The sequence below is a fragment of the Galeopterus variegatus genome, unplaced genomic scaffold, assembly GCF_000696425.1.
Source record: "Galeopterus variegatus unplaced genomic scaffold, G_variegatus-3.0.2 Scaffold95, whole genome shotgun sequence".
Lineage (NCBI taxonomy): Eukaryota > Metazoa > Chordata > Mammalia > Dermoptera > Cynocephalidae > Galeopterus > Galeopterus variegatus.
The window spans coordinates 701,265-721,011 of record NW_007726206.1 but is presented as its reverse complement, the minus strand read 5'-3'; the positions used below and the strand labels follow the sequence as shown (position 1 = coordinate 721,011).

At 52.0% G+C, this 19,747-nt stretch overlaps 1 protein-coding gene across 1 annotated transcript; it reads right to left on the bottom strand.

Annotated features, from left to right (window-relative positions):
• Window positions 1-2,404: 2,404 nt before the first annotated feature.
• Window positions 2,405-7,199, bottom strand: AQP2 (aquaporin 2 (collecting duct)). Its single transcript, XM_008582946.1, has 4 exons — window positions 6,783-7,199; window positions 3,760-3,924; window positions 3,336-3,416; window positions 2,405-2,618 (listed from the first exon to the last, which is right to left on the bottom strand). The coding sequence occupies exons 1-4, from the start codon at window positions 7,140-7,142 to the stop codon at window positions 2,409-2,411; spliced, it is 816 nt and encodes a 271-aa protein (XP_008581168.1). The 5' UTR covers window positions 7,143-7,199; the 3' UTR covers window positions 2,405-2,408.
• Between the last annotated feature and the right edge of the window lie 12,548 nt (window positions 7,200-19,747).

Here is a 19,747-nt window from a genome sequence, read left to right as displayed (position 1 = left end):
CTCAGTAACTGCCAATTTCCCTTCACCTCCATCACTTGAAGGATCTCTGACCCTATTCTGGGCAATAGGGCTGGAAGTGGTGGGGATCCCACATTTAGTTTTGGGTGAGATGCAATCCAGGAAGTAGAACAGAGAAATTCTTGGCACCTTCTAGAATTGGGGTAAGGTGGGGTAGGGATGAGGTACCTGAGACACATCCAGGCTGGGCTCACAGCTCAGTGCCTTGCTTTGAACTCCGAAAGCAAGGATACTCAGTTACCAGGAGGACAGCCCCAGAGGTCACCTTGGTTTCTGACTCCACGCCTACCCCAGCAGTGAGGCCAGGTGACTGTCACTAGCTGGTGGGGTTTGGGAGAGTCCTCTCCATAGTACCTATGGGCCAGAGCAGCCCTTTTCTGACCCCAGAGAGCTTTGGTCAAGAAAGACAGAAAAGAGCATAGGTGAGGGGGAGCACAATTACAGAGAGGTTTCTTATGCACAGCCCATCTCTGAGGGGAGCGGAGGGGAAGAAGAGGCTAGAGACTCAGAGTTGGTGCACACTGGGTGCTGGTACAATGTGGGATAGACACTGACAAAAGCCTCAGAAGCCTGGGGATGACAGAGAGCATGGAGAAGGGGCTCAAGGTGGGATCCTCAGTTATGCAGCAGGCTGGAGAGGGAGAGAAGAAATAGATGGGTCTGGGGGTGGGAAGAAGGAAGTGGGAGAACAGCCAGTGTGCGCTCAGGGTAAGAAGAGGTTGAGGCTGGATCAGGATGGGGCCAGCCCAAACCCATCTCCTTCTGCCTAGATCTTGGGGCTCACAGGACTCTGCTTTGCTTTCACCACCAACTAAAGGAAGTAAAAAAGGCTGAGGTCAGGCCCCTTCTGCATTCTCCCCCCAGGAAGCAGAAATAATGACAATGATCCTAATAATGCGTGATAAATGGTATTAAGAATTACAGTTCACATAGCATCTTTACATGCATCATCTCACTTAATCCCAGTTAATCTCACTCGAGAGCAATCGCACTGGCCTAGAAATTTAGAAGCCTGGGTTCTAGACTCATTCTTGCCTCTGTCTGGACAAGTCATTTCTCTTCTCTGGTCTTGAGAGCCGCAGCCTCTGGCCACAATAACTGTCTGATGGTGAGAGCCAGAAAGGGGGAGCATGGGCTGAAGGGAGGAAGGGAGGGAGGGAACAGATTCCTGGGGAGGAGGAGCTGCTGCCTGGGGGGATGGGAGAGTGGCATGGGTGATGGAGGGGTGTTGCCAGGTGCCGGTGGTTGCATGCCTGTGTGCCTTGCCCAGCCAGCCATAGGTGTGTGCTGGGTGAGAGGGCTCACTTGCGAAACTGAGTGTCTCCTTTCAAGAAGTGTCTAGTTGCAAATCTCCCCCTCTCCCAAGACAAAGGCCAGGGGCCCACAAAGCGCTTTTGTTTTCTCTGCCCAGGTGGGAAGCTAATCTCTGGGTCTGGGGCCCCTTGGAGATGGAGGTTGTGTGCACACACACATGCAGGTGTGCACACATATGCCTGCTTACCCCTTTAGAGAGATCCTTCCTCAGGGTGGAAAGAAAATCCTTGGCCACCCACCCTTCTTTTCCCAGAGGCCATTTCTAGGGGAGCTGTCCTCTGGCTGACACCTCCCTGCCTTCAGCAATGGATCCTGCCAAGTCTTGGGGCCCAGTGCTGCAGCTCTGGGGGATTTTCCAGGAGGGGCAGAGTAGGGGGTGGAATCAGGGCCCTCCCTTCAGCCCTCTCAAAGTGGCCTCATGCCCTTCCCTTCCCCTTCTCCTGGGGATGACTGGCATTGAGAACTCATCCACTGTAGAGGAAGTGGATTTACTGCAGGTGGGAGAGGAAGGGGCCAAAGGGGGCGAGGGAGAAGACCCCAGCTGTGCACACTTTCACTACCAGAGGCACACCTGTTCACACTTAGGGGCATGCACAACCCTGCACTTGAGGACAGAGGGGCATTCAGGGATAAACACACATTTGCACACTAGCAAAACCATACACACCATTCCCAGACCCCCGAAGGTTGGAGTCTGCACACTCCCCACCCAGTACCTCGATGCAAGTTCTCCAGAACTTTTCTCTTCCCTACCTCCCCAGCTCAGTCCCCTCCTACCCAGTTCTGGCAAGGGGCCAGAGGGTTGATCATTGGCCCTGGCAGCCTCAGGGCAGGGGATCTCCCAGGCTCACCACTACCCCGTTGCCCCCTTCCTGCCTGCTCAGGGCGCTGGCGGTGCACATCCTGGAAGTAGCTACTCTGCACTGGGGGCCAGCTTCAGATCTAGAGGAGAGTAGGGACGGGGTGGGCCCTTTGGCCTTGGGTTGGGCCCGGGCCTGGCAGTGGTGGCGGGTGTCCCCGAGCCCGAGGCGCCTCCTCGGCCCCACAGGCGGTCAGTCGGGGCCTTGGAGACGCAATCAGGCCTTGCTGCCCCGTGGCAGGCTCTGTGGCGAATGCAGCTCCACCGACTGCCGCCGTCGCACCTCGCGCTCCTCCCAGTCAGTGTCTGGCTCCAGACCCTTAAGCACTGCCAGACACTCCGACAGGCTCTTGGCTGGGGGGAACAGCACGTAGTTGTAAAGGAGGGAGCCCAGGATGGCGCCGACCAGGGGTCCGATCCAGAAGACCTGGGGAAGAGCAGAGAGGGGGCTGGCACCATGCAGGGGAGGCCGTGACACAGTCTGGCCCAGGACACTCCTCTCCCCACTTCACGTGCCATTAATATAATAAAGTACTTATTCATGTAATTAGCAACCACAACACGAGCTGTTGGGGAAGACCTGTTAGTGTGAGGGTCAGGGGTGAGAATCCTTAGAAGCAGACTGCCTGGGTGTGAATTCCGATTCCACTACTTACTTCCTGTGTGAACTTGGACAAGTTACCTGTTCTCTCTGTGCTTTAGTTTCCTTTCATTATACTAGTGCCTACCTCCTGGGGGGTTGTGAAAACTAAATTTGTTAATATTTGCAAAATACTTAGAACAATGCCTAACACACACTAAGCACTAGACAAGTGCTAAATAATAATAATAATAAAAGTCTTAGCTAGTATAAATATTACCATTTCTTGAGTTCTAAGTGCCAGGCGCTATGCTATCTGTTTTACATGGGTAACCTCACTTAATCTTCCCAAGAAGCCGATGAGGTAAGAACTGTTGTTATCCTCATTCTCAGATGTGGAAACTGAGTCTTTGGCATCAGACCTGAGGGTGGAACCCAAGGCTCCCAGGACTCCAGGAGGAGGTTTTGTGGCACAGCTGCTGAGGCTCCCCCTACTCTATTCCAGCCCTGTTCTCCCTCTGAAATGGCTTTCTAGGGAAGGGGAGGGCAGGGGGGTTTCATTACCCAGTGGTCATCAAACTTGCCAATGACAACGGCTGGAGCCAGGGAGCGGGCAGGATTCATGGAGCAGCCAGTATAGTGGATCTATAATGGGAGGTGGGGTCAAGGAGAGAAGGGAGGTGAGGAAAGGACAGGGAGTCCTTCTCCCCTCTTCCAATGCTTAACCTCAGCCTAAAGGGAATCCTGGGATGGACAATTAACTTCATGTTTTATTTGCAGTGCTCTAAACACTGGGGCTGGAGTGATATCCGTTCCTCTGGGGTATTTAGGAGCCAAACCCTTTAGGCTCCCTGTCCCTTTTGGGGGTTCTTTGTATCTGTCCCTCTTGGGGTCTTTGTGTCTGTCATTTTTAGGGGTTCTGGGTGTCTGTCTCTAGAGTGGTCTGTGTGGTCCCTCCAGAAAGGCTGGGACTGTGGCCATAACCTACCCCAAGGAGGTGGCCCAGGGCCACAGAGAAGCCAATAGAGAGGGCAGGGGTGCCCAGATTGTCTCCACGGCGCTCATCGGTGGAAGCAAAGATGCAGAGCACCAGCTGCAGGGTCAGGAAGAGCTCCACGGTCACGGCCTGGCCAGCTGTCGTGTTGTTGCTGAGCTGGGGACAGAGAGGGGGTGGGTGGAGGGAACACTGAGCCTGCTCCCCCTCTGGCTGTCGTGGCTCCAAGGAGGCCTGGGCTGGGGGCCAGAATTCCTGGACCTGCCAGATACCTTAGCTAGAGTCACCTGCCTTCTTCCTGGGTCCTGGCCCAAAGGCAGGGGGATGGTCCCCAGGACTGCCCATGATCCCCCCGCCAAAAGAAAGAAAACTGACTTTGGGGGCTGATGTTGTGTGCCTACAGCGTGAGAGGAAAAGGATGCTGAGATCCAGAATTTCTGTTTCCTGAAGAACAAGAAGGGAAGAGGGCTTGGCTCGGCTGCAGCAGGAGCAGTGGGCCAGGGAACAGGAAGGACTTCCTCTCTCCAGGCCCTGAGACACTGGTACGACAGGCCTGCGGTCTTTCTTCCTGGGGTCAAATGGCTCTGGGGATGGTCTTAGTGTGTTCTTCCCCCCATGAGTCCAGCACACGGCTCTTTTCCCTAAACTTTCTTTGCCTGTTCCCCACTGCGTCTCAGGCCTCAGTTTTTCCCTGTGGTTGCTCTCTGCACACCCTGCGGAGGTTGGGATGGGGGTGCTGGAGCTCTGTATTGCACTGCTTCCACACCCATGTGGGGTGCCCATGGTCCCAGCAGACCCTGCCTAGGGGAAGGAGAGAACTTGGGGCTGAGCAAAGAGGTGGTTTCATAATTGGGCCACACCCAGCACTGGATTTCTCCCTGGGTTTTGTCACCCTGTACCCTACGCCCTGCCCTTTGGGGCTGCGCTCTGCACTGGGTGGAGCTGTGACAGCTCTTAGCTCCCACGCTCCTTCTCTAGGCCCTAGACCCCCACCCCTGGGTCCTAGCCAGGCTGGCATTCGTGGGTCCCTCTGGGATCTAACCTCAATCCCTCTTGTGTTGTCCAATGTCAGAGCTTCTAGAGGACAGTGAAAAGTGCTTTGGAGACAGGTGCTTCAGAGGCCTCTGACTTGCTGACTTGCTGTGAGACTGTATTACTTTGGCCTCAGTTTCTCCTTCTGTAAAATGGGGATTTCAGAATGGATTCTGGAGGACTGTATGAGGACTGGAAATGACAAGGGTAGAGCCCAAGCCCCATTCCTGCTGGTAAATGGCTGCTCTGAGGGAGATGGCATGGATTTAGTGTCAGATAGCTCTGGGTCCATTTCCAGGTGCACCATCTATGGTTCTGTGATTTGTGTCAATTGAATGCTGAGTCTTAATTTACCACTCAGGGTCAGGGGAACACAGAATTTACCTAGAGTGCTGTATCAAGGATGAGTGGCCATCTGGCCTGGCGCAGGGCAGGTACACATCAAAGGTAACTTCCTGGGGGCCAGTCTGGCTGACCTTGAGGTCATCCAGCTCTCCCTAGTCTCAGGGTAAGTCAGCCCCCCTGCTGCCCCATTCCAGCCAGGTACGGTTCTCCCCAGTTCCTCAAGATGGTAAATGCTGAGCAATAGCTTGGAGGAGCTTTCCCAGACCCATACCTTCTGAGGGCCCCAGTCGGCTATAAAATGATGGAGAAGGACTGCATGTTCCGCATGGGATCTTAGTGCCCTCGATGCCGTGCTATTAGAGAAGGAGTTTCTTGGCCACGCTCTTACGAAGTTCCTCTTTCAGTCTAACTGGACCTCTCCTCGTTGCGAACTGAACTAACTTTGTTCTCAGTCTGTCCACCACCTTGGCCAGTCTAGCAGGGCCAAGAAGAGGGAAGTTCCCCAATGGCAGCACCTCTGCCCCTTGCATGAGGAAGGGCCACCTGTGCAGAGGAGGGGATGGCCATAGACTGTGCAGGACTCTTCAGAGATGTCAGGGCTCTTACTCAGTGGCCCGGGGATGGAGCAGGCCAAGGAACGCAGGAGACTGAGGCACAAAAGGCACTTGCTGTCTTTGTTGGAGGTGGGGCTGCCGAGTGAGGGTTATGCTGAGGGAGCACAGGTCACCCCTCCTGACCCATGCACCTCGGATTCCCAGGCCCTGCACAGACCCAGGAGAGAAGAAGGCGGTGGGAGGGAGGAGGGGCCATGGCATCACCCTCAGCTCCCAAAGTACCAAGGTGCCTAATTAGCCACCATACCATGTAATCGGCAGCTGGCTCACGGGCTCTGGGGATCTTCTTCTGGAGATGCCTTGCCCCTGCAGCTCTCCTCAAGGTGCTTTCTCTGGTATTGACAAATGGCAGAACTTTCGGCCTATCACTTCCCTTCTCTGAGCCTCAGTTTCCTTGTTTGCAAAGCAAGGCTTAGACGATGGCTCAGGGAGGGAACGTCGGTCAGGTGGAAAGATCATGGCGCTTCCCCTCTCTGAGCCTCAGTTTTCACGGCCTTAAGAAATGAGTATGCCCATCCCTACCTCGCAGGGCTGTGGCCTGTGAGGAGCACCTGCCATGGGGCTGCACACAGTCGATGCTGAAGAGATGTTCTCTCTAGAAGACTCTTGTGACTAGCACTCCAAGCCTTCCCGCAGCTCAGAAAGCACGTCTGCTTTGAGATCCTGAACCTGCCAAGTTCTAGCCCCGTCCTCTGTAGTGCGGGCATCCAGTGCAACAGAAACCTTCATGCTGTCTTCTTCCCGAGGCTCAGGACAGAAGGCACCAGCAGACCCTTTGTTCTTGCCTCTGCTCTGACATTATCCCTCCTTCTACCCCAGTTCTCCTAAGGTGGCTGTGTTCTTGGCTCTAGCCTCTCTCTCTGTCTCTCTGTCTCTCTCTCTCTCTCTATCTATCTCTGTCTCTCTGTCTCTGTCTCTGTCTCTCTCTCTCCACCTAGCCCCTCATCCACAGCCAGTCCCTTCCATCTCATCCTTTATGAGGCATTCCCCAGGATCTTCCCCAGCGGCAAAGATCTGTCTACTCACAGCATTGACAGCCAGGTCCCCGCGGATGTCTGCCGGTGTGATCTCATGGAGCAGAGCAGCCCCCGCCACGGCCCCCAGCAGCTGGGCAGCCACATAGAAGGCAGCTCGGAGAAAAGAGACATGGCAGCCCACCAGGAAGGCCACAGTCACAGCAGGGTTGATGTGGGCCCCGCTGACGTGGCCCAGAGCCTGCACTAGGGTGCTGATACCTAGGCCGAACGCCATTGAGATCTGCAGCACAGAAGGAAGGGCCTGTGGCCAATTGAGGGCCGAGCCAAGGCCAAAGAAGACGAAGAGGAGTGTGGCCAGGAACTCTGCGAACACGGCTCTGGAGAAGGCTATGGACCGGAGCTCCCACATGCTCCCGTGGACTGGCCCAGCAGTCTCAGGGCCGGGAGGCTGTGGCGCGCTCTGTCTCTCTCTCTCACTCTCTCACTCCCTCTCTCAGGGCCTCTGGGGAGGCTGGACTGTGGGCATTTATAGGGTCCTTCCATCCTGGATCTGGGCATATGAGGCAGAGGTGGAGTTCAAGCCTATACCTCTTCTCCCTGTGGCTGCCTCTGCCCCACTCCCCACCCCTGCCCACCCACATGCCTATCACCCCATCTTGGCCTTCACAGCTGACCAATGTTCCCCATTAATGAGCTCCAGATAAGGAATGACGTCCCCTGGTTTTCCGTGTTTGTTCCCTGGGTTACCCCAGGGCTGCTGCCTCAGGGTCTCCCCCAACCCCCACAGGGTTCTGTGAATGGGAACCTCTGTAGGGGAACGTGTCCAGTGCCCTCTCTCTCACCGAAACTGTTGGCCAAGGCAGGAGCAGCACCTCACCCAAAAGTGACCACAAGGTAAATGGTCAAAGCTACCCCTTCAGTGACTGGGAAGTTCCTTCTGCTGTTCAACCTCCAGTTATTCCTTCTTGAAGGGGATGGAAAACAACTGGTTGGCTTGTGACAATTTCCAAGGCATAAAGCTTCTGTGTCTCTTCTGCGTTTGCTCTCCTGCAGTTAATCACCCGTAAGCCACTAAGCTTCACCTCCTCCCTGGAACCCCAGCCAAGCAGCAGCCCCCTTACCCTGGAGGCAGGAGCTGGGTTCCGTGGTGTTGGGGCCCTGGCCCTGGGTGATGGAGTCAGCCTGGGGTCGACTGAGGAAGCCGAGGGCTTTCGTTCTAGCATCGCCCTCGTCATCACTGTGATTAACCTTTCTTGTCTTTCTGTGTAGAATGGGGATGATAAAACCTACCTCATGGGAATGGGGTTTAGATTAAATGATCTAACGTATGTAAAGTGTTCAGAGCAGCATGTGGCCCATGGTAAATGGTTGGTTAATATCAGCCTTTACCGATAGTATCATTTGTACTCTGACGAGGACAGATCTCCCCAAACTCACATGTCAGGGTCCCAGAAGCTGTGACAGGCTCTAGGCACCTCAGAGCCACCCAGGCCACAGGGGGAAGACATTTCTGTGGGGCAGTGAGCTGTGTAGGCTGAGGGAGGCTATGATGCCTGATAAGCAGCTCTCAGGCCTTGGTGCCCACTCAGCGCAGTGTTCAGGAAACGCCACGTCCTGCTATCAATGCTGCTGTGGCCGCTGGGGTCCAGGAGACACTCAGGTCTGGGAGTTCCCCTGGCCCCACTCACAGACCCCTGTCTCAACCCTCCAGCTGGCTCCCTCTCCTGGGAACCTAAAGGCAGGGCCAGGCTCTAAGTGGGGTCGCAAGGACGGACTTCTGGACCTGACTATACCCCCTGTCCAGCCGGTCCACGGGCGAGTCACAGTCCCAGGAACAGAAATCTGGGAGGATTGGAATCTATAGAGTGGAGTTCCTTGTGTTGTATTGCAAGGGGGAAACTGAGGCCCCGGGAGGGCAAGTGACTTATCCAAGGTGGTCCAGAAAGTTAGTGGCTGAGCTGAGGCTGGAACCTGGTCTGGAGAGCTTCCCACCAAATCCTACACTGCCGAGTCACACTCTGAGCCTCAGTTTCCTCGTCTGGGTGATGCGAGTAATGATACCTACCCCACAGAGTTGTTTTGAGAATACAGTAAGACAATGAATGGGAAAGTATTTTGCAACCGAGAATGCATCATACACATATGTATCAGGACTTGTGACTCCTGCTATGGAGGAAGGGGAGGAAGAGGGGGAGGAAGAAAGAAAAAAAAGTGGCCCAAACAGAAGCTCCAAAAGAGCAGGGATTCTTGTGGGTTTTGTTCTCTGATGTATTTCCAGTGCCTAGAACAGTGCCTGACACATAGGTACATGACACCCTCAGCCATCCCTCCCCAACTTCAGGCATTCCAGATAGTCTAGGAAGACATTCAGAGGGAGAAGGGCCCCCAACCCCGTGTCATGAAGGGTATCTGGGACCCACCTCCAGGTTGAGCCATAGAAAGAGACAAGGACCCAGAGAGGTCAGCATGGCTGTGTCTCTGCCCCCACTCAGGGAATGTGCCTTCCCCATTCCCTGCTTCTGTGGCTTCATGTATCATTTCTCCTGGCCCTTGGACATACAGTCCACACCAACTGGCTAAGTTCAGGCCTGAGCCGCAGGGGTCCCTGGAAAGTCTTCCCCTCTGGTCTCATATGAGCGGAAGTTGTGTCAATGGTTTACAAATCCACCCTCAACCACTAAGTTGATGTGCGCCCTTGGTCTCTCTTCTTTGGTCAAGGTGTTCATGATCTTGAGAGGGCAGCCCACTGACCCTTGATTTTGGGCAGGACCACCCTTAACCCAGTCAGGTAAAAATATCTTATCTCCCGATAGACCCAGAATAGGTGTTACCGCTTCTCTTTGTAGCTCACAAAGCCCCAACCCAACTTTGTGTAAGTTTGTGGCGTGCGTGTGTGTGTGTGTGTGCGTGTGTGTGCGTGTGCGTGTGCGCGCGCGCGTGTGTGTGCATGTGTGTGTGCGTGCGTGTGTGCGTGCGTGTGTGTGTGCGTGTGTGTGTGTGGTCATTCAGTCGCACAGTTATAGACATTGAACCTGATAGGATCTTAGAGATCATCTAGCCTATCTACAGATCTCATTTTACAGATCAGAACATGAAGTCTGGAGAGACTGTGACTTGCTGGGTCACCCAGCTCACAGAGGCCGTCAGGGTCTGGCCCCGAGGAAGGGAAGGGGCCAGCCAAGCCTGTGTCCCCACACTTGCCCATGCTTCGCATTCGACTTTCCCTACGAGCCTTCCTGTCAAAGCAAGTGGGGCTTGTGCTGTGGTTCCGGGTGAGTGGCAGGGCTCCCCCAGGGGCTGGAGGGTGGGGACGGCTATATTTTGTCTACGATGACTGTACATGGTGTCTTAGGAAGTCTAAGCTGCCACCTGTGCATCTATGCAGTGTTGTTTTCTTTTCTGTTTTTGGCAGCTGGCTAGTACACGGATCTGATCCCTTGACCTTGGCGTTATCAGCACCGCGTTCTGACCATCTGAGCTAACCGCCAGCCCCACCTATGCATCTGTGATGGATGCACTATTAATTAGAATATAACAAAATTGCTTTCTTGGTGATGGATGCACAACAGTGTGAACATACTTAATACCATTGAACTGTGCACTTAAGAATGGTTAAGAAGGTAAGTTTTACTTATGTGTATTTTACTACAATTAAAAATAATAATTTTTTTAAATGTCAGAGAAGGAAAATGACCAAAAAATACTTTCGTACCATTTAGCAATTTTTATTTTATTTATTGAAAAAATATTTTAGATTTATTTAGATATCTTGTGCATGCATAAAAAAGGAAATGATGGTAAAACAAATTGGCTAAAATAGTCCCAAAATTTCTTCACAGAGTCCAACTTTCCTGAATCCCTTTTCGACCCAGAGTCCTTGATGTTTTTCTACATAGCGTCACCTCTGTGCTATCAGGAACATTGGTGACATACCATTTCTTAAAAGATTGTCCACTATCATTTCCAGTATTTCTTTCCAAGCCTCGGATATTCATTCTGTAAGCTAATTGCAGGTGTTTCATGCTTCACGTGTGACTAGCATCATTTTGCCCTTTTCTCAGTAATAAAACAACACGACGCAGTTGCATCTACTTGTGGGGCTCTTCCTTTCTTAGGTCCCACAAAACGCTTGGTGGTTGGTCTGCAAGAAAATATGGAATTGTGGTCATTCTTCAATGATAACTGCTTCGCTAATAACAAATTCTTGCTATGCTTCTGCTTTCACGCCTTTCTGTATACATAATAACTGTGTTTAAATGCTAAACCACAGTGTAACCTTTCTGAAGACATTTCAAACAGCAATTAAACTGAATATATGTAGGAAAGAGGAGGCACAGAACTCACCTGACCAAGTTTATGCACAGGCAATGACAAGCACCCCCAGCTGCTGCAGAATGCCATGATTGTAAGAGACATTATGATGCAAAAACAAGGTGCACTTTAGAGTTAATGAAATATAGCAGTTATAATATTAAACACATATTTGTCCCCCACTCTGTCATGCACTGTTCTGGACATTCTTGCATGTATTAGCTCTTTTAAATCCTCACAGCAATCTAATGAGCTAAAGATTATCATTCCATTTTTTAAAGATGAGAAAAATGAGGCAGAGGGAAGTTAAGTAAATTTCCTGGGGTGACACAGCTAGTAAGTGGGAGGGCAGAATTAGAACCCCAATAGTCTGGCTTCAAAAGAACTTTTTCTGTCTACCTTAAGTGAATCATTGTACAGTATATTCATGTATTGAAAAAACATACTGTACCGTACGAATATGTGCAAGTAAATGTTAAAATAAAAAAATATATTAAAAAAGAATTTTTGATATGAAAGTCAATTCCTAACTCACCACCTGAAATAATCAAGATGGAAGAGACGCGAGAAAGACAGCTGAAGGCCTCTGAGTAATAGAGGGATTACTATGTCATATGCTGGTGGCTTGAAAGAGGGGGCTGAGGCCCTGAAATAGGGGAGGTAGGAGGAGAGTTTCTGTGGTGAGCTGGGCCTGTGTCAAGCTGTGGCCAGTGAGGATGGCCCGTGTCAGTGCACGGTGCCCAAATTCAGGAATGATACTGCCTGATGGTTGACGTGAGGTTTGTTTCCTGCTTTGAGCTGAGCTGCAAATGCCATCCTTTCTCCCCACAAGGTCGGTAAAAGTGGCTCACACACCACAGTCTGTGAGGCTGGTACTGTGGGGACAGAGGAAGAAGGGAAAGGGTAGACCCACAGCCAGGGCAAAGTAGGACAGCAGAAGGAAAGCAGCCCCAGGCAGCAAGCTGGCCGGGGAGTTCGGAGGCTGCGGCTCAGGCCCCTCAGGAGGCCGTAGAATTGTAGGGTGTTGGGTCCGTGTGGTTTGGGGACAGAGCGTGAGTCATTTGGTTCCTAGGAAGGGGTTCCAGATAAAATACAGGATGCCCAGGTAAACTTGAATTTCAGATAAACAACAGATGATTTTTTTAGTATAAGTATATTCCAAGCAATATTTGGGATATACTTATACTAAAAATTATTCTTTGTTACTGAAGGCCTGGAGATATCTGGGTTACAAATTAAATCCTCACAGAGACTTTTAGGGATAAGTCAAGGGTCCTGGGAGGCAAGAAGTAAGGGCTTGGCTACCCTCACCTCACAGTGAGGAACCTGAGGCACAAGGATCCAAACCTATGACCTTGGTGTTACAACACTGTGCTCTAACCACTGAACAACCGGCCAGCCTCCTCACAAGGCACTTATCTAAGCTGACTGGGAGAGCTGGTGCCAAAATCCCAGCCTCTGGATCCAAGTCCTCTTTCCAATTTTCCCCACTCAATTCATTCAGTTCTCACAACCCTCGAGGACAGCATTGGTGGCCTCCTGAGCAGGCTACTGCACCTCTCCATGCTTCAGTTTCCACAATGGGGTTACCATTTTACACAGGCAGAAACTGAAGCATGGAGAGATTATAAAAGTTGCCCAAGATCACAAGGCTGGGAAGTGGCAGAGATGCGCTACGAACATAGAAATCCAGGCTTTCTCCCAATGATAGGCTGACTTCTTCCTCCAAACCCCACCTTGAAGGCCCCGTGGTGCCGAAAGCTGAGACCTAGGGGAGGCAGAGAAGGTCACAGGTCCAGCTTCCTGAAGCCGTCCTTCTGCCCATGGGGTGGGGCCTAGGGATGAAGAAGACGGAATCTCACCTAACCTCTCATGGCTCCCCATTGCCCACAGGACAAGGCTGGACCTTGGACTTGGTATGTCCCCTCCTATCTGCTTCATCTCTGAGCCCTGATACATGTTGCTCCTTCTGTCTGGAACAAGTGTCATCACCATTCTCATGGCTAACTCTTCCTCAAACTCTAGGCCAGTGGCTTTCAAACTTTTTTGATTGAGACCTGCAGTAAGAAATACATTTACTATCCTAACCCATAAGCATTCTCTATCAGGTAGTTTAACAGATAGATACCTGAAACTACCATTTCACAAAACAATATTTCCTAAGTGTGGTGTTTTAAACTCTATTCTATTTTGTGGAAAAGTAATTCAGGTCACAACTACTAAATAGATTTTATGACCCACTAATGGCTTGCCCCTCACAGTTTGAAAAAAACTGCTTGAGATCCGGGCTGGAAAACCACTTTTTCATTAGGGGAGGCTTCCTGTAGCCCAAACAACACACACACCCAGGACCATCTACCCAGCAGTTTGTCTTGCCCTTGTATCGCTCAGAGACTTGTGCTCACCTGCTCAATGTCTGGCTTCTCCGGACTGTGGACTCCTAGACCGCACAGACCATATCCAGGTTTGCTCACAACTGCCAGGCCTGGTGCTCAATAAATGTTGGTCAAGTGAATGAATGAGCAGTCTGCCCACCCTTGTTCCCCTAAGCACCTGTGACATCTACGTTGCCATCACATGTAGTCCTCAGGCTACATTCGGGGTAGAACATTCTCAGAGCTTGTGCAGAGAGTGTGTGCATTTGTATATTGGTCGGGTAAGAAGGGGCCAGGAACAAGTTTGCCCACATTTGACAAAGATTAGATGTAAATAAGGGGCTGGGGGCAGGAAGACCTTTCTAGTAACCTTGTGAAGTAGTGAGGTCGTAGTTGCTTGGAGGGGTCTAAACAGGCTGAGCAAATGCCAGGGAAGATACGGCAGGAGTTTGGGCCCCGGGGGAGGGTTGAACAACCTAACTAAGGGGTCCTTTTCTGCTGTGCTGCGTGGAGGAGCAAAGGCTGCAGCTAATAAAACCTCTTTACAGGAGAGCAGCTGGCAGCCACTGCGGGCACTAGCAGGAGGGAGACCAGTTAGGAGGAAGAGTCTGCAGGAGGGCTTATGTCCTGGTCCTCCTCCTCCCTTGGCTGCTCTGAACTCCTCCTAGTCCCTGGCTTTCACCCCCATCACACGTGGGGGAGGCTGGCCAGGCTGGTGGCTGTGAGCAGCTGAGGTGCCTTGGCAGCCCCATGGCTCCCTGGGCTTCCATGCACCCTGAGGGCTCCTCCCCTCAGGGCTGGAGGTCAGTGGGGAAGGTATTTGGTAGCTGGCCCAGGAGAGCTGGTGTCTCTGCCCTGTAGGGAGAGAGGGGAGCTGTGAATGCCAGAGACAGGCCACACTGGGGTCATTACCAGAGAAGGGGTGGTAATGAGCAACGCCCCATGACTTTCCTCGCAAAGGTCACCCAAACCTGTTTGACTCCCGACTCAGAACAGTCGCAGCTGAACCGCCCTGGCTCCACAGTGCCTGCCTCCAGCATCCACAGGCTCAACTGACGGGACCTGCTGGACCCTGTCCAGACTCTGCCCAGAGCCCCTCATCCTCCCCCCCACCCCAGTGCCCCACCGCCCCACCCCCAGCCCTCCTGGCCTTGGCCTCTGATAGCCCCCTGCCTCTCCTCTCCACCCGCCCTGCCCTTCCTCCCTGAGCGGCTCCCAGCCTAGCTTGCACTGTTTTCTCAACTATGCGGTGAAGTGGGTAGAAACCCCATTTTATAAATTAGGGAGAGGGAGACTGGAGGACATGAAGCTGGCCACTCCCTCCTCTGCCCCTGCCCTGTGGCACCCAGTTCCACCCCCACCTGATGACTTGTTTAAGCTCTGAGAACAGGAGCTGTACCTAATTCACATTTGTTGGCCTAACACTTCACACGTGACTGGCATGGAGTAGACGCTCAAAAAAATATTTGTAGAAGGAACTAATGTTTGTCCAAGGTCAAACAGCTAGGAAGTAGCCAAGCTATAATTCAAACCCACGTCTTCCTGATTCACAACCCAGCCCCACACCCTTCATCTTCCTCCAGGAAGCCTTCCCTGACTTACTGGGTCAAGGCAGCTTCCCCCTCCCCACCCCCCGAGTCCACCCTGGGCATTGGGTATATTCTCATTCCTCTTCTCCTGACCCTCCCTGAAGGCAGAGACCTGGGATAGGGTCTCAGCCTGGCTCTGGTCCCTTCAGTTCTGCCCCCAGAACCCAGGAGTTCTGTGCATCAGGGCTGCCCAGGCCAAGGGTGGAGGGCCCAGGACAGAAGGGCCTCAACTGCATCAATGGTGTCTCCCTGCTTGTGAGCCCACCCACCCTGCCTCATCGCTCCTGCTCATCGGGCCGTGGCTCCACCTGGTGCTGCGCCCGCCAGTTTCTCACAAGGGCTAGCCCAGCCTTGGTATTCTCCTGGGTGGGTCCTAATCCTTTGCTCGTTTTGCTGCAATTCAATATCAGCCTCCAATTTGCACGCTCTGCTGCCATCCTTCCCTCTTCCCTCTGGCCTCTGCTAGGGGAAAGGGAACTGTATGTCCTCCACAGTTCTTCTGAGATCTTCTGGGGTACCCCTCAGGCTGACCTCACCTCCAAGCCCACTCAGGGCTGAGCGTTGGCCTTGAAATGGAAGGACCACTGATCCCACCAAGGGGGCAAAGCCTGGATGTCTGGCAGCTTGGGGGTGGATTCTGGGTCCACCTCCTGGGTTGCCTGGCTGTGGAATCCAAAATCACTCAGGCTCTCCGAGCTTCCATATAAACATACATGAAAGTGCCTGCACATAGCAGGTGTTAGAAACTCCGAGTTGCGGCTTCCCCAAGGGCCGAGGGCCCCATGTCTCTGAGAAGCCCTTTATCATATCTGACCATCCACCTGCTAGCTGCACTGTTGGCTGATTGTCGCTGGATCCAGTTGATGGAAGTCTGTTTTCTTGGGATTTTAGGGCACTTGAAACAGTTCATTGTATTTATTTATTCATGCAACAAATATTTATTAAGCACTAACCATGTGCCAAGCACTGTTCTAGGCTTTTGAGATACGTCAGGAAACAAAATTGACAAAGATCCCTGGCCTGGGGGGCGTATCTTTGGAGTAGTTTATTCAGTCTCCAGGGAAGTACATTAGATGACCCCACTCAGCCTGTTCTCCACTTTAAACAATGGAGTAAAAGAGATGAAAAGAAATTGTAAATATTGGAAATTAACTGAATTTACTCTCAGATGTCACCTTCAACCCTGTCTTACCACCACTGCTTGAATGTAAGTGCAATTAAAAGTGTGTGTAGGGGCCGGCCCGGTGGCACACTCGGTAGAGTGCGCTCGGTAGAGTGCGGTGCTTGGGAGTGCGGCAGCGCTCCCGCCGAGGGTTCGGATCCCATATGGAGACCAGTCTACTCACTGGTTGAGCGTGGTGTGGGCGTGACACCGAGGGTTGCTATCCCGTTGCCGGTCACGAAAAAAGACAAAAAGGAAAAAAAAAAAGTGTGTGCAGCACTGGCCAGTTAGCTCAGTTGGTTAGAGTGCAGTGTCATAACACCAAGGTCAAGGGTTCAGATCCCCATACCAGGTAGCCACCAAAACAAAACCAAAACAAAACCAATGAAATTGTGTGCTGTTCCTTAAAAAGTTAAACACAGAATTAACATATGACCCCACAATTCCACTCCTAGGTACATATCCAAAAGAATCGAAACCAGGTGTTCAAACAATAATTTGAACACACATGTTCATAGCAATATTATTCACAACAGCCAAAAGGGAGACCACCCAAGTCTCCGTCAGAAGATGAATGGATAAACAAATTGGGCTGCACCCCTGCAATGGGGCCATGCTCAGCCACGAATAGGAGTGTTGTGCTGATACATGCTACGGCATGGACAGACCTTGGAAACACTGTTCTGAGTGAAAGAAGACAGACACATAAAGGCCACATACTAAATGATTTCATTTAGATGAAATGTCCACAGTAGGCAAACCCATAGAGACAGAAAATAGGTGAGTGGTTGCCTAGGTTGGATGATGATGGCTAGACACAAGGTTTCCAGAACAGTCTCCCTCAGAGCATGGGGGATGCAGGCCTCTCAGAAGGGGTCAGCCACAGCAGGGGTGGCTTTTCTGAGGAGTCCAGCCCCTCATCTCCGGCCCCGTGGAGACTCTTCATTCAGGCCTTCAGCATCTTTTGTGAAGATCCCCATGGCAGCCAACTGATCCATCTTCTGACCACAGGAATGTCTCTTTCCAGGCCCGTCTGTTCCCCAGACTGCAGCCAGAGCAGTGCTGCACCCCTAGCCTCCCTCAGAAGGAAACTTTCCCAGGCTCCCTGTTGCCTGCAGGATGGACTCACACCCTGGGGTCTCTCAGCCTCCCGTCTGTCACACAGACCACACTTCCCAGAGATGTCTCTGCTCTCTCTTGCCTCCAGGCTGTGCACAGGTGGCTGCTCATTCCTGAAAGTCCTCCTCTGCCCTCCTGGCTGGCTCCTGCCCCCCACCTACTCTTCCTCCAGGAAGCCTTCCTTGATAAATCCAGACTGCCCCTCCTGGCTGTTCCTAGGGTACTCTTGACTTCCTTATCACAGAGCTGTCACAGCATTGTGATCATCCGTTCTCTGGCCTGCCACCACTGAGCATAGCTGGGTCTCAGGGAACCCACTCCTGCTGAAGCCCACCTCCCTCTCCCACCAGCAGTCTGTCCATAGCTCACACTTTTGCATCCATTACCCGTGCTACTGCCCCAGGAAGGCCACGCCCCAGAGATCAATGTCCATGATCATTGCCATGCTTTTGATGGTCTCAGGGCCTTTTTTGGGATCCTACTCTAAGGTGCATGGAATGTGTGTATATGTGTTTCTGAGAAAGGGTCCAGGACTTTCATCAGATTCTCATGGGAACTTTGAGCCTCTGAGCATGTACCCACTTCACCCCTCAGAGAGCTCCTATTTTTCCATCAAAACCCGTTTCAGATGTAGCTGACTTTAGACAACCCCCACCCCAAGCCCCACCCCCCACTATCATAGCCTTTTTCAAGCTCTGTATCTTTTCTGTGTTTTTTTTATTATTATTAGTATCTGCTTTCACTAAAATGTCAACTTCCTGAGGGCAGGGGTCACGACTATTCACCCTTATTTTCTAGAACTGCACCAGCCCATAGCATACGTTCAAAAACTGTTTCCGGGGAGTTCTGGCCAAGATGGCAGAATAGACGGTCCCCAGCATCACTCTCTCCCACAAATCAACGAATTTACAACTATAAAAATGTAACATCAGCCAAGCTGGGGCTGCTGGAGCTCAGGGGAAGAGAAGGAGAGACCTGCGGAGTTCATGAAGGTGGGACAAGCCACGATGAGATAAAGAAAAAGCTGCTCTGAGCATTTTGGGCATGGCTGCTTTAAGGCTGGAGCTGCTGAACACATGTAGCAGGAGCCAGCAGAAGCCACAGCTGTGCCCTTCAGATGGAATTACTTGGAGGTGGCAGGGGAGAATAGGACCTTGGGGGCCCCCAGGACAGCAAGACCACTAATAGGGTTCCCGTGGACCCATGCAGGAGCGAGGAGCCAGAACAACTGAAAAAAGGGAGCCAACAGAGGCTGGTGGGTCATTGCAAGGGACCGGTGCAGGCCCTGTCCCATGGGAAGTGTTTGGGGCATGGGCGGTGGGGGAGACGGGCCCACAAGGGGAACACTGGGGCACAGCAATGACAGCTGATCTGCCCCCCAATAAGCACAGGACCACTCAGAGGAGACTGGTCAGGAATGCAGAATTGCATGGGGTGCAGTTTGATGAAAAGATTCAGGCCCAGATCAGAGTTTCTACACAACCCAGATCCACCGGGTTTCTGGAGAGCCGCAAGTACCTATAAGGTCAACCATTAAACTCTGAGCTACACAAAAAGCCTTCCCTAGGGAAACAGCAGCAAAGCAGCAATTTAGCTCAACCACACAGCTCAAGTACTGGTTCCCACAGGAAGTTCCCCCGTTTTAGAAGTAAGCAAAGGACAAAAAATTAGTTCCAGCCCAGGTATACCACCAGAGCCTCGGGGCCTGCCCAGGGACCAAAAGCATGGAGAAGGGGACTGGACCCCCATCCCACAACCAGGCACACCATGCCAGTGCCTTGGGGCCTGACTGGGGACCTGAGGCATGGAGTGGGGACCAGACACACCTGACACACCCTACAACCAGGCACACTGCCAGCACCAAGGAGCATGCCAAAAATATCACCTCCACGTGGGTGGCCCACCACAGCCACCACAATAACCATGACTGCTGCGAAAGCAGCTAAATGCCACAACCATCATGCAGATGGTTCGCCAACCACTGGTGTGCATTGACACAAGGAGAGTCACCAGCAGAGATAAAGAAGAGATGTCTCTTTCCACAGAGCCCATTTCAGAGTGACAGAAGAAGCATCTGCTCTATGACAATATTGGGGGACCTGATCACACCTCTCAGCACTGGACAGATCATCTAGGCAACAAATCAACAGAGTAACCATTATTCTTTCAGAAGGAGAGAAGAAATCTAGGGTAATTAGAGGGGGGACGGGAGAGAGAGGGGGATGGGGAGAGATTGGACAAGGGGCATAAAGAATAATTACGATTTGTAACAATATATTATTGTACATATATATGGTAGTAATATTGATTCGATCAACATATCTCAATGTTGTACCCCCAAAATATGTATAATCAATTTTTTTTTCCTTTTTGTCTTTTTTCGTGACCGGCAACGGATCGCAACCCTCAGTGTCACGCCTGTACCGGACTGGGACCAGCAACGGGATCGCAACCCTCA

Bases quoted from the DNA above. Each gene is read 5' to 3' on its own strand.
- AQP2 (XM_008582946.1), bottom strand. From the start codon at position 7,142: ATGTGGGAGCTCCGGTCCATAGCCTTCTCCAGAGCCGTGTTCGCAGAG. The intron at 3,417-3,759 runs GTAGGTTATGGC...CTCCCATTATAG, and splicing joins CCCTGGGCCACCTCCTTGGG to ATCCACTATACTGGCTGCTC. The intron at 2,619-3,335 runs GTAATGAAACCC...GCTCTTCCCCAG, and splicing joins GCAAGTTTGATGACCACTGG to GTCTTCTGGATCGGACCCCT.